The sequence below is a fragment of the Micropterus salmoides genome, unplaced genomic scaffold (assembly GCF_014851395.1).
Source record: "Micropterus salmoides isolate LMB-PRFRI ecotype aquatic unplaced genomic scaffold, ASM1485139v1 Ms_hic_scaffold_22, whole genome shotgun sequence".
NCBI lineage: Eukaryota > Metazoa > Chordata > Actinopteri > Centrarchiformes > Centrarchidae > Micropterus > Micropterus salmoides.
The window spans coordinates 2,323,824-2,338,235 of record NW_024041373.1 but is presented as its reverse complement, the minus strand read 5'-3'; the positions used below and the strand labels follow the sequence as shown (position 1 = coordinate 2,338,235).

At 41.4% G+C, this 14,412-nt stretch overlaps 1 protein-coding gene across 1 annotated transcript in view; it reads right to left on the bottom strand.

The window, feature by feature from the left end:
- The window catches only part of b3gat2 (beta-1,3-glucuronyltransferase 2 (glucuronosyltransferase S)), a 56,110-nt gene that overhangs the window by 17,155 nt on the left and 24,543 nt on the right, over positions 1–14,412 (bottom strand). The window contains exon 2 of the mRNA XM_038737592.1: positions 10,253–10,397. Within this exon, the coding sequence (XP_038593520.1) occupies positions 10,253–10,397 (145 nt within the window). The remainder of the gene's footprint in view (positions 1–10,252; positions 10,398–14,412) is intronic.

The following is a 14,412-nucleotide window of genomic DNA, read 5'->3' as shown; positions in this document are numbered from 1 at the left end:
GTCAGCCTTAAATGTATTGCTCGGAAACAGCAGCCAGTGTGCAGCGGTGTGTTTACAGCTAAATACTGGGTCTGAAGTTGTTGTTATAAGTTTTCATCAGTCAGCAGGTTTCTACACAGACAGCTGATTACAGCAGGAAATAAAGCTTGTTAAACATCACGTTCCTGCAACGCTCAGGCGACACAGACGTGATGCTGCAGCTGATCTGCAGCTCTTGTCGGCTGGAAATGTTTCAATAACCTTCCAAACTGTCACAAATTTATTTTTGTGTTTCTTTCTCTGTGCTGGCGTTACTTTAAGAAGTTGATGCCTTTATCCAGTTGGTTATTAAATTTGTAATGAACTTTATCATGTGTCTCTACTTTATGCTCCCACTTGGGGTGGCAGTAGCGCAATGGCTAAGACTATGCCTTTGGTGTGAGAGACTCGGGTTTAATCCCCCAGTGTGACCACCATTGTGTCCCTGAGCAAGACACTTAACCCCTAGTTGCTCCAGAGGCGTGCGACCTCTGACATGTATAGCAATTGTAAGTTGCTTTGGATAAAAGCGTCAGATAAATGAATAAATGTAAATGTACACACAAAAGCTGTTAAAATCTGATGTTCATTTATAAATGTTGCTCATGGATAGTGGTTACAAATAATGATGTCTGTGCATCACTGTGTACGGCGTACAGGCCTACAGCCTACGTCAGCTGGTTAATTTGCCTAATCTTCGCAGGTCTTTAGACCACGGTGGAAACTCACACAGCAATGGGCTGAAGGAACCTTTTAGCTCCTTGAAAAGAGATTCGGGCACTGAAAAGTCCCAGTACTTTTGGTGGAAACGCGGCTTAATCTGGCAGTGCTTTAGCCGTAGTAAAATCATATTATCAACCAATTTAACCCGAGAAAATAATCTGATCCCATCTTCCAAAATGTAAGAGAGCTGCCAGGAGGCAAAGCATAAAAACTCACATTCTGCTGAGGTAATAGAGAATATTTGATTTTAGATTAAAACATGACATTAACAAGACTTAAGCCAGATGTTTGCTTGTGTGTTATGGTGTTGCAGTTACATTTTTGAGGAGGTGCCTCAAAAATGTAACTACATACCGCAGCTGAGGAGATAACGCGGAGCCCATATGAGCTGTGATTGGTTAGCAAGGGCTGCTTGATGAAATTGTTCAGAATGAATCTTTCTCTGTATCACAAAGTAGTAAATGTCAATTAAGTTACTGTGGGAAATATAGTTAAAGCATGACACGGCCTAATTATGTATAATAATACTGTACATACATAATACATAATCCAAATCCATAATACATTGATCTCGCATGGGGCCACGGAGGTGCAGTGCTTTGCAGTGTCGCCTCCTAGCCTATCTGGTCTGGGGACCCAACCTTAGTCATCCCAGGCTTTTCTGTGTGGAGTTTGCACATAGCAGCTCTATGATGCTGTTCTTACAGTAGAAATACTGGTGCTTTGAGATAAATGCTAACTTCAGCAAACTTACATTCACTAATTGCTACTTGAAGCAAAAAACAAAGTGCAGATAGGAAAATCAGATATATTTTTGTTTTTATTTTAGCCGTATTTTTATTTTTTATTTTGCAGATATATGGCTATACAGCAAAGTATTAGGTTAAGTGAAATTTTTAGGCATATGATCACAAGTTATTACAGTTGATTGCGTGGGGAACATGAATTTTTCAAATAGTTTCATCCAATATTTCAGTCTGGATCAAAATGGATCAACATTTCCCAGAGCTACACCACCAGCGGTGCTACAAAGCTTTTTGCACACATAATACACAGACCAGTCTATGGTTCTGAGTGTTGTAAAATACTGATATCATTCATTCTCAAAGGAAACATTTATGAATTAGCTCAAGTCCTAATCTCACTAGACAGTTTTTAGTTCCAGTAATATTATTAGCTGGACTATCCAGAGATAACATACTGTAATCTTTATGGTTTCCAGTCGTCTGTGGCATTTCCCTTTAAGACCCCACGCTGTAGACACCCCCACTGGGCTGAAAACAAATCCCATCAGCACCTTCTCTCTTCTCTTCATTCTGCCTGTTGAGCACTGTGGTGTAATTAAAAGCATTTATTTTGTAGTAAATGTGCAAAAAACTTTGTCCTTAAATGCCCCATCAAGACAGCACAAATTAAAGCGTAGGTGTAGTTATACTTTAAGAAAAGCATCATTTCTCCGTGGGATGCTGAAGTTTCTCGTTTAGAGGGCAACAGGAAGATGTTTTCAGAAATTGCTGCGATCCTCCATGCACAAGGTCTCGGCTTAATTACTGAATATTTATTTATGCAAATCTTTAGTGGGTGGCACGCCTTGGCAATCAGTGCATCAGTGTGGGAATTCACCCCAAGTAATTCACCATCCTCGCCTCCTCTCTGGTCCCCCTCCCCCTGGCTGAAAAGCATTTTCTAGGCTGCAGCTATCCTGAGGTACTGACACGTCGCCAGCAGACAGCAGTCCTCCGAGTAATGCGAGTGTCAGCATGGGTCACACACAGAGAGGAACTGCAGACATGCAAATGCATTCAGTTTATCAGCCCGCTATAAGCTTAAGTTTGCTGCATTTTAGGCCAGGTCAGCCATCACTAACACACCCTACCCGTTCATCCTGTACTCACTTGCACAGACAGACAAAAACACACAACGGGTGAGACTGAGAGTGATTTTAAAGACTCCTACAGAACCAACATTTAAAGATTGAAGGTTATACTTTGTACAGATAACCACAATATTTTAACGTGGCAATTTCAGGGTAAAAAAAAAAAGCCACACACAGAACCTGATATAATGCCTATACTGTTGTTGGATTAGTCTGGGATCAGGCTTATTACTGCTCTGTGTGCGATACTGCAGGCTAATCACAGAGATAAATGCAGTTCAGGTGGAGTAGATAGATATGAGAGCAATTACGAGATAGACATCTTCTAACCTGCAGCCAGCCTCTGTGTTATGGAGATCACAGCTTATCTGAGCCACGTTTGCCCAAGAGGCATTTGTCCAGGCTCTGCACTAACTTTGTCCCACTTTACTCCTGATCCACTCTGGCTGACCTATATGACTGTGTGTATCTCTTGAATGCTGCTTTACCCTTTAGAGCTATTTTACAACTGTCTTTAATATGCATGCCTAGATGTTTTCTGTTCAAATTGTGTGGGTTTACTGTATGAGCTCTATGCCTGTTTCCAGGGTCCCACAACCATTTAAAGAACTCAGGAACTTAACCTGCCTTTTTACTGGAGGAACCGGAGTCTAAATGTAGTTTCTCAGCCATACTTCCAGGAGCCAAAGAAGTCCCTGCACTGTTGTTATACTTTATAGCCCAGGAACTATCGGGAAAGAATTACAGCACATAACACAGACATTTCAGTTTGTGTACAGCTTCACAGAGTAAGCACTTTGTGCCACTAGTATTAATTTCAGGACAAAGCGTGGACATTTCCTGTAATGTTTACTGATGTTAAAGGTTCCCTGTGGAGTTTTCGACCACTAATAAAGCTTTGGAGAAATGTTTTTATGTTTGGGTCCCTGTTTGGTTCCCTCTTGTGTATTCGTAATAGGATGCACATACACACGTGGGTGCACACGGATATCAAGAAACCCACTAATGCACCAAACCTAGGCAGTGAAACAGAACTCTGCAAGCTAGTAAACAAAAACAATTCTCAGATTCTCAAAGCTCAGTTGTTCCAGCAGTTGGGTCTGTTCAAGGTCAGATCACGTTCTTACCAAAAATGAACTCCAGAGTTCGTTTGAAAGAGTACTGAGAACACCTCTCCAAGAAGGTCTCGGTCCGCTCGTTATGGCCGCTTCTGGTGCAAACCCAAGTGCGATTGCTGCATACACACCTGCCTAAACAAACCACACCAAGGCGGAAACAAACTCTAGCGCAATTCAACCAAACTAAATGAGGCAGGTGTGAAAGCCCCCTTAGATATCAGTTTATTTTCCCTCATTTCAAGGTTCTTCAGGAATGTGCAAAACGGACTTCCTGATTCAGTTCCTGCGTTTTGTTCCTGTAATGTTCTCAGGTGATGTCACTTTGGTTGGGGCTGAAGACCACAAGTGATCTTATCATCTCTGCTTGAGGCTAGCAGCTTCAGGCTTCATTAGCTAGCAACACACCTCAATCTCTGACTGTACTGTCAGCGGTTGCATTGCATTGTGGGTAATGTAACTGCTTCTGACGAGGAAGAAGAATGTTCTTGTGTCCCTGTGGTTCTGCTGCATCGTGTCTGACAGTGTTATAGGAGTGCAATGATAAATTGGTGGAGTGCTCTTCTGAAGGACAGTCGCCATTATTAGGCCACTAATGCCGCTGTTTGAACACATAGTTCCAGATACTAATTAACACTGACTGCAAGCTATGGCTGGATTTTAGTGGATCTGGTTGTTTTTAGGGGCCCTTTCCTCTTTCCTCCAGCGCAATCACCAGAGCAGATTTTCCAGCTGTACAAGTATCAAATATAGTGGGTGAAGTGTCATGAAATGTAATGCCCACACAGTTAATCGCCATGAAATGTTCAGAGCTAAAGGAGATAACAGAGAAGAGACCCCACACCATCATCTAACTATCTTACATCTATAAGAATCAAAATCCAACATGGAACAATACAAAAGAAAGAGAAAACAGATCTGGAAGAGGACATGCGATGGGAAAAACAATGCCTGGCCCCTTCTCCTTTATTGATTTGTCTTTTTGTAGTGTAACCTGAAGCTTTGGTAGTCTGAGGGAACCATGTGATCACTCTGTTGTCCCCTAGGTTTACATGCTAGTATGCAATCAATTTTTATTTTCGTTTCCTCTCTTTATTCATCCTCTCTCCCTGTGTCTGTTCTGTCCCATCGCTCTGTGATTCATTTTCAATTCAGAGGCGGGTATGAAATACAAAAGAGTTTACCTCCAGGGCAGAAACAGATATAAGCACACTCGGCAACCACGACACTGTGACATTAAAAATCAAAAGCCAACAATAAATCAGCCATTTAGGCAACCTCTGTCACCAGTTTATGTAACACTACAGCGATTCCACTTAGATATACTTCAGGAAATGTGAATATCTTCTAAACACACACACACACACACACACACACACACACACAAACAGAAGAACCCTCCAATAGACTAATAGACTAAAGACAAAGACAACTCAAAATCCAAGGGGAAAGGTTCACAGTTCAGGTCACCACTGGGATGTGCAAAAACTCCATGGCAACAAATCCCTGGCACCAACAACTGAGACAAAAACAAACACAAACCACCATGTTCATCTAAAGGCCACTACAGTAGGTGCTGGTGTAATAGTGTGATGTTGCTGCGCTGTGGTGTGGACAGGACCCTGTACATTTCAGTTGGATATATTGTAACACACGAGGGAAACTGCGAATGTTTTGTTTCTCTACAATTACAGAACTATTGCTGCTGTTATAGCTGCTGGTGAATAAATTGCTCCCAAGATAATCCTGAGACACGTGTCATGGCTTTCTACATAAAACGACGCAGAGTCAGACGCACTACACTGGGTCCATTTTGGCACTGGTCTGTAATGCAATTGTCGTAACTAATATAAACAGTTGGTGCTCTTTCTATCTGCATACACCACTGCTTGGATTCCCTCCCTCCATCTCCAGCTCCCCATAGATTTAGTTTTTTTCAGTATGTCATGTCAATCAAAGGCTCTTCCAGGGGTTTGTGGGCTCAGGGACAGTCTGCGTCAACCTTACTAAAACGTGTTCCAGGGCATGACATTAGCAGAGCCAAACCACCAATTTCTTTTTTATTTATTTATTTTTAATTTTTAGAATAAACCATCCAACTCTTGACTTAAGGTTGTGGTATGTGATTCTGGAGCAATCCAACACCATGACTAATACTAAAATATAGAGCGAGCAACAACACAGCAAGTAATGTAACTAACGCTTACTGGGGTTGTGGGTTAGCAAACTTTCGCTACAGTTGCCGCTGCGAAGCTAACATGCAGAGAGGACGAGACGGTCCCAGAGCCAGCACACCAGCTCCTGACAGCGATACTTAACAACTCTCCTGCTACTACGGCTGACATCATAACAACAGCATGTCTTGGTGAACTTGAAAGTAAGCTGAATGTCTGCGGGCAAGTCATTTAACGTTACCTGACACACAAATTATAGCTGGAATAGTGCTGTGTCTTTACTATTTACAGAGCCAGATTTTTTTATCAGCGCACATACTGAACGGACAGGTAGCAGACCGTGAGGAGATACTGTATTCACTGAATTTGACAGAAAGACGTGGATTGGATTAGAATCGCAGGTGTCCTGACTGACCTGTATAAATACGTCCAAGAACCAATGACATGCAACATCTGCTTAGTTTATATTTTTCTACAAGTGTCACACATTTTGCGAAAGTGTGTTTTTTTTCTCCCTTCTTCAGTTGTTTCTGTTCAGTTCGACTCTTACCACAGTACTTCAGTGCAGGAGGAAGGGTCTTTAACTGTTCCTGCACACTGTACTCTATCCCCCCTCTGCATCTCTCATCTCAACATCTCAGGAGCAGGGTACAAACACTGGGGTGACTGGGGGTTAAGCACTTTTATGTCTCTGTCTCAGGGAACACTCCCAAGGCACAAGTACCACTTCAACAAAGGTATAACGGTCTTTGCGGTGGTGAGTCTTCATGTGCAGGCACCTTGTATTTTTGTGTTTGCTGTGTTTGCAAACATATACTCAACTGCCCTGTGTTGCAAAGACGCAGCTCTAATGTGCCTCTGGAGAATTCATGTGTGTGTATATATGCATGTCCAGGAATACGTCCACTTGTATCAATTCAAGTGTTGGCAGGTGTATGCTTGTGAGTCTTTCAAAGAGTTCTTTTGATGCATGATGTAGTAATTGTGTGTCTGTGATTACAGACATGTGCGCACACACACAACCACACACACACACACATAACCACACACACTGAGGTGAATAGTACTCTACAGCATCATTGTCCAGGCTCCATTGTGTCTGGCTAAATGAGACAGAGCGGTAGATGGGACGCTTTAGTGATCTGCTAACAATACAGCACTGTATAACACAATACTATTAGGACACGCACTGGCACTCACTCAGCGCTCTGCAGACACCCCATTGTAAATCCTATGAATAATAATTTAAGAGTGAATAAAGTTTGGGCCATTCACTCGGCAAAGCCATTGTTGTTCTTGCAGAATTTAAAGCCAAAAATTGCTTTGCAATACAGCCACGGCAGTAAATCTTAACGCTGCAAATTGACAGTGCAATTATATAGTGCTGTGTAAAAGTAAGGCTGATAATTACAGTGTGTGTGTGTGTGCGCATGTGTGTGGAATGGGATGGATAGGAGTGTGATGGAGGGATGAGATCTCGGTCGTGGTGGAGCAGGAAAGGTGGCGGAGAGAAAAAGAGAGGCTCACTCTTGTTATCATGGTTTAATTAACGCTAATCCCAAGGGCAGAGCCGTGCGTATGTGCGCTCTGCCGCACTGCCCCCGGCTGTGTCCACATATGGGTGTGGAATGATTATCATCATTTGTATCTACAGTAAAACTACACATGTAGGCTACATTAAATAATTTTTATTAACATAAAGTGCAGAGACAGCAGAGACTCTAATATTGTGTATGTGTGGGTGAAGTGAGATAATGAGTGGTGAATGACAGGCTGTAATTATTTGGTCAGTGTGATGAATTCTTTTCCTTCAGGTCAGAGGAAACGCTGGCGCTGAGCACTCGTGTGATTGGATTTTTACACTGGAGATATGGAAATGTAAATAGATTCATGGAGATGTTTGCTCAGTCTTTACTCTCCATTAAAACGATAATAACTACAAGACAAATTTGGACTCTGTGTTTCCACATAAAAACTCACTAACCAAACCAGATTCATTCACATCACTGCAGTGAGATTGTCAAGGTAGATTTTGCATTCATGCTGTCCTGACATTGTTCACAAAAATGATTCATATGAGCCTTTTGTGATCTGACGCCTTAATGCTTACAAGACATCAGTACCACTCTTATGTTTGTGTGTTAAGTAGGCTGCAGCTCCAGTGGTAGCTAGCTTAGCATAAAGACCACAAGCCTTGGGAAGCCGCTTGTGAACATGTGCACAATTTACAGCTAATTAACTTAAGACAGCGGAGCAGCAGAACACGTCCTGTTCTTTCAGCGAGGGCTCTGTGAGAAACGTCACCATCAGGCTAAGCCAATCAGAGGCAGAGGAGTGTCATTCTCTTGCCGTAGTTGATTAGTATATTCGCGTACCAAAGTTGTTATGACGGTCGTAGTTTGGTGAGGTTTATGCAACAAAACTATTTGGTTAGGTTTAGGAAAAGATTGTGGTTTGGGTCAAAATAAGAACATTACATAAGTCACGTACAAAACGTTACTTAACATAAAACTAAATATGTCAGCTTTAACTTTCTTTCAAAACAGACTCCAAACGTTTGTCTCCTGAGAGAAAGACTTGACACACGGACTTTGTCGTTCTTTTTACTGCTTCACCTGATTTCTTCCGCCCCACTAGAGGTCGCGGCCTAAGAGAAAACTAAAATATGGCTCGTAATAAGTTGCTGCATAATCAACCTATACGACCGCTTTTCTGCTGAGGATGGGCTGAGCTTGCCTGGCTTTGAAATCAAAATGCGGCGACATTGAGGTAGATGGAAATACATTAGTGGTAATTATCAAAATGCACATTTCTAAGTAAATTTGAACCATTTCAGTCACAAAAGATTCGAGCATTTGTATGGAATAATTCTAATAAATACAGCAAAAGTTGCAACATTATGACATCTGCCTGATGGAGCAAACATTACGGGTATTTCAGAAAGCAAAAGTAATAACAGAAAAAAAAAAGAGACCATCATAGAGGGCTCAAGACCATTATTAAGATAACAATTAAAAGATGACAGAGAGTCTATTCCTCTTTGTAGGACTATAGACATAGACAGAGAGACTGTAGATATAAACTGCTGCATTTCCTGATGTCTCAGACTTTCATTTTGAGACTACTGGGTTCCTTCAACTCTGATTCCATCTAATCTGGCGCTTTTCAGAACAGTTTTATTCAACAAGACTCTGCAATACTGCTCTGTGATTTATCTCAGGAATGAACAATCAAGCAAAGTAGCACAGGCGCTCCTGTGTGGAGGAGTAACAGTCAGAATATTAAATTGGAAAGATCAGATTTCATTTTATGGTAAATTACTCCATGAAAAAACAAAAGCTCGATAGAAAAACTGTCGGATCTCGTCAGGTAAACTCATAGAAAAAAACAGCACAGCGTATTGTTTCCTGTTTGTCTCTGCTCTGATGAAAGCCAGCAGGCCAAATCAGGCATGCTGACGTTGACTGTTCTGTAATCAATGAACTGATCAATAAAATCAGAAAGGAGCCATTTCACTTTCACCACCTTTTCCTCAACAGTCCAGACCAGAGTAAGGGCCAAGGTGCTGAAATACTTTATATGTTTATACAGTTTTTACCTCCAGATGTAACATGAATTCCCAGTTCTACTCAGTCAAAAAACATTTTGTAAACAATACAAAAACAATACAACCCTGCTATGTTAGATAACATTCAGCAAAGAGTAACAAAGACACAGGAGGTAACATGTGACCTATAGGTCATATACTGTAATAAAAGTATTTTATTTCTGTACCAGCAATATATTTAGTCTTAGAACAAAAGGCGCAAGTAAATAGATAACTTATTATGCCTTATTTCAGGTTTAGATTAATTAATTCCAGAATTTCCATTCCATAACGTTTTGGGTCTCAACATCTTTCATTAGATGCTCCCTACCTGATAAATGCCTACATTCATACTCCATGTCTCAAGTTTGTAACACAGGCTGCTCCCAGTACTGATTTTCATGTATAAAATAGTTGGAAAACAAGACAGATAACTAAAGCCTTACTAGTGACCCTGAGTCTGTATTCACAAAGTAGTTCATTGGTGGAGCCTTACCAGCTGTGGGGCTAAATATGTTGTGTTTGTTATGTATGTAAGGAGGAACTGCTCAGGAATCAGGCTCTGGAGACCTTTCCAGTGTGACTTATTAGTGTGATGGAAAATATGCGCTTTTACGTTTGTCCCATTTTTAAATCTTTTCTTTTAAATCTCATTAAATACATTCTGGTCATTCTGGTGGAAACATTTACAAAAATGAATCTGCGATCAGTTTTACTGACACAATAACAACTTTTATATCTCATTAGTGTTGTTCCTTACCTGCCATGTCGGTGGCGAAGGGCCGGTCCGGTCTCCAGCCAGTGTACCAGCCCACAACTTTACCCCCGGACACCAGTGGGCGCTCATATGCTCTGCCACCTACGAATCCCACAGGCCAAATAGACACACCTCGAGTACTACGCATCTGCAATAACGAAGAAGGAAATGGGTTTGTTCAGTCATTACATACAGTGCACAACTGCATTCACTCAAGCTGAACACATACACACTCATCAACAGTTCAAGCGTAAGCTTAAACACATATTGGAGGAATTCATTTAATGCTTAAGGCGTAAACGTCCAGCAGACTGGGAATTTTTAGTCTCCTGTGTGAGGAATTGAAACCTGACCAAAGCCAGTTGACAGTTGTGTTATTTAAAAACAGCCGGCATAGGCAGATTTGCTTAAAATCTGCACACTCTACTCTATGGGACTGATTAAAAGCATGTTTGGATGTTGTAACAACAGCTGTGACGCCATCTAACGCCAGACTATTTGCTGATCCACATTCAGTTTTCTTGTCAGTTGTAAGAACAAACCACACATCATTTCTGATCCTACAGGCCATGTCCACTCTGGATGGATGCAATTGGAAGTGGAAAACCCCAGAAAGTCAGTGAATGTGCACGTCGATTCTAAAATGAATTACTTGTGTGTCAGTTTGCATGAGTGATTAGAGATGTTTAATTTCATCTGAAACGTGAGTGAGAGCAGCATGCAGGGACTCAGTGGCTAACTGAATAGAAGACTAAATGAAACTGTGCTGGGCAGAACTGTCTCCCAGTTTCACAGTGAATGAATTTGCACACAGCCGGAAGCAGTGCGACGAGAAATGAGACGGAGAGAAAGTAAGATAAAAGACAGAGAGAGAGAGAGAGAGAGAGAGAGAGAGAGAGAGAGAGAGTGGACCCTGTGAGGAGGGTTTGAGTTTCAGTGTTGGAGTATGAGACATCTGTATCTTGGCTTTGTGTGGATGTGTGTATATATATATATATATAGTGTGTGTGTGATTCTATTTTCCAACCCCGGTCACCCTGAAGCATGTTCATTCACACACACTGCTCCTCATAGCTCACCAAAACAGCCGCCAGTCAGTGGCTCATGACAAAACAACAGAACAAAACCACTGCACTGCATCACTGCACCCAGGCATCACACTGAGCTCTAGCCTTTAAAGCCACGGCAAACCAAGTGTATGTATAGCGCGATATACGGACAGGATTTACAGTTCTATTACAAACTTCCAAGCAATTATGGACAGAATAGCAGAGTACACAACAAAAACAATCCTAAAGAGTTCATGTTAACTAAAATTAATTTTTTGGTGAATACTACTGGAGAAATGTGACATTTGAGCCATGTTTTTCTAGCTTGATAAATGTAAGCAAAAACCAATGACAGCCCAGTGAGTGTCCAATCAGGTGAAAAGAGGGTCGGTGTTGATGTATTAGTGATGGCGGGAACTGTCAGTCTGCCATTGACAGCCTAATTAAAGGACGCTCAAGCGAAGTGCATATTGAAGCGCCTTGCCAGAGCTCAATCACAGAAGCGAGACCGCAGACGGAGAGTAGACGGTAGAAACCCTGAACACTGTCAGCACTGAGTTTATGAGAGATACAGCCTTTCAGTCATGGACCTTCATGAGGCATCAAATTCACAATGTGAAACAACACAACATTGTGCTTAAGCCACAGGTTGAAACAACCAATCAAAAAGCAGTACCAAATCTCAAACCACACGAGACAAATCTCAAACACCTGAGACGGTTATTACATCAACAACATGTTGTCGTGAGATTTGTTCCCCTGTTGTTTACCATCGTGAATTTGATGTTTGGTCCATGACTGAACGCTGTCTCTGATAAACTCAGTGCTGACAGTGACTTCACGGTTTCTCCTACACACCTGTCCACCAGATGTGCGTTAGACAACAGTTAGTTTAAGTAGGTGGCTTGTTGAAATGATCAGCAGTAGTACTGAACCCAGGATGTACAAAACGAGAAAATTACATCACAAAAATAACTTCACGAAATGTTGCTACTTATGGAACCAAATCTCAAATGAAGGATTCCTCGCCTATCATAGGTCCTTGTTTGATTCTCTACATTGTGGTGAGTATTGAAATGTTAATTACTCATATAAAATGTTACAGAAAAAATATACCAGATCGCTGTGTTGTTGTCAAAGTAGCAGGACTGTTTTCACTCCTGAAGCATTACATTTCCATTACATTTATTCATTTAGCTGATGCTTTTATCCAAAGCAACTTACAATTGCTATACATGTCAGAGGTCGCACGCCTCTGGAGCAACTAGGGGTTAAGTGTCTTGCTCAGGGACACATTGGTGGATGGGTCACAGTGGGGGCATTGCGCCATCACCCCCCATTAACATTAACGCCAAATAACTGATCGGCCACAGCAAAATCACTCTAATTTATACATGTGGTAATGTGACATGTTCTTGGCTAATACTCCGCCAAAGTTTGAGTTTATATCTGCTAAGATGATTTTTCAGACAAATTTTAGGCATTGATTATTTATTTATTATGTTTCTCACATTCTTTCATAATACAGTATGTACATTTCATGAAAAGTATTAGATGTGTCACAACGGTCTGTCTACAGTAATCTATGGCTACATTCTTGCTAACTACATACTTGCTAACCCTCCCAATTTTCACAGAAGACTCTCGTATTTTTTGCTTGTTACCTCCCGGGGGTCACATTTCTACTGATTTATGAACATTTTTCACAACTTTCCATTACATTCATTACTGTTTCTGGCGCTGTGCAATGCATACGCTCCACAACTCTCTCTCTCTGCTGCTTATGCTCGGACACGTAGCATGTGCGTGACTCAGAAGAGAGCTTGTGATCCGGTGAATTTCAGGTGGAAGAAAGGGAAGCAACATGTCCATGTCTAATATCAGCTTTTGTGGAGCCTTTTCATTCACCGTGGCTCCGTCTAGCGTACAATTGTGACAACGGTCGCTCTAGAGTGACATCACATTTGCATGAATTCCGCAGTCTGAATATAGCGTGTCTCATATCAAGTGTCTCTGAGAACAAAAAATGATTTTGATACGAAATGAAATGATAGATATTGACACATAATATGTAATATTTCTTCCACGCTAGTTTTACAGTCCATTATAGATATATATAACTATTAACTACAAAATCTGTCAGTTGTTTATACTGAAGGTACACTCCAGCACGCATGGAGCTAATAGGAGTTAAACCAGCAAATGTAAAAGCTTTCATGAGCTGGCTGAATCCCTGTTGTGTTAAAACAATGAGATAAAGAACAGGAAATTGACATTTATTTATATCTCACTGTCAGAGATGATAACTGCAACTTATTTATCTTCCAATAAATAACATGACGCGCAGCGACTTTATCTTGGATCCTACTGTATGAGGAGAAGCGGATAAAATGAACGCGTTGACCTCATTTCCACCTCAAGAAGAACGGTGAGCATCTTCCTTCCCTTTCATTTCTCTTCTTCTTTCCATCTCTTTTGCCTCTCACCCTAACACCGCTCTCTCCTGCCAGGGCCCCTGAGCGATGCCAGCAGCTTTGAAGCCCTTTCCCTGTTAATACTGTGGCCCCTTGAGTTTGCCTGTGACGCTAAAACCCTTCCCCCCCTCGTTTCTCTTTTGCTGCTGTCTGCCTTTTTCTCTCAGGTCATTTTTCAAACACTCCGGCTCCTCTGCTTTGTAAAAACACAGATGAAAAGAGAATGAGAGAAAGAAGAAGAAAGAGAGGCTGACTCCGTGTTGCTCGTTCCCAGATCATTCCTGGAGTACGATCGTTATTTCGGCTTAGCAGTTAAGTCCTAGTTTGACTGCTAATGATCTCCTGGTTTGAATGCTGCACTCAAAGCTCAGTACAGTTTCACACATTAGTAGAGAGCAGAACTGGAAACAGGGTCCAAACATATTCAGAAACGCTGGCTGAATTTACATGGGGCACTTTGAAGACCCACTTTTAGATTTTTATTCTGCTGAGATTAAATCTGGCTCTTGCACCAAATGCTCCGTAAGTGTAGAGTCGGGTGATAATTCTCTGTGGGTTTATCACTACAAGCAACTTCTTTTACATTACATAATCATTTAACCAATTGTTTTTTGTTTTTATTCGATAAATGATTTGTGAA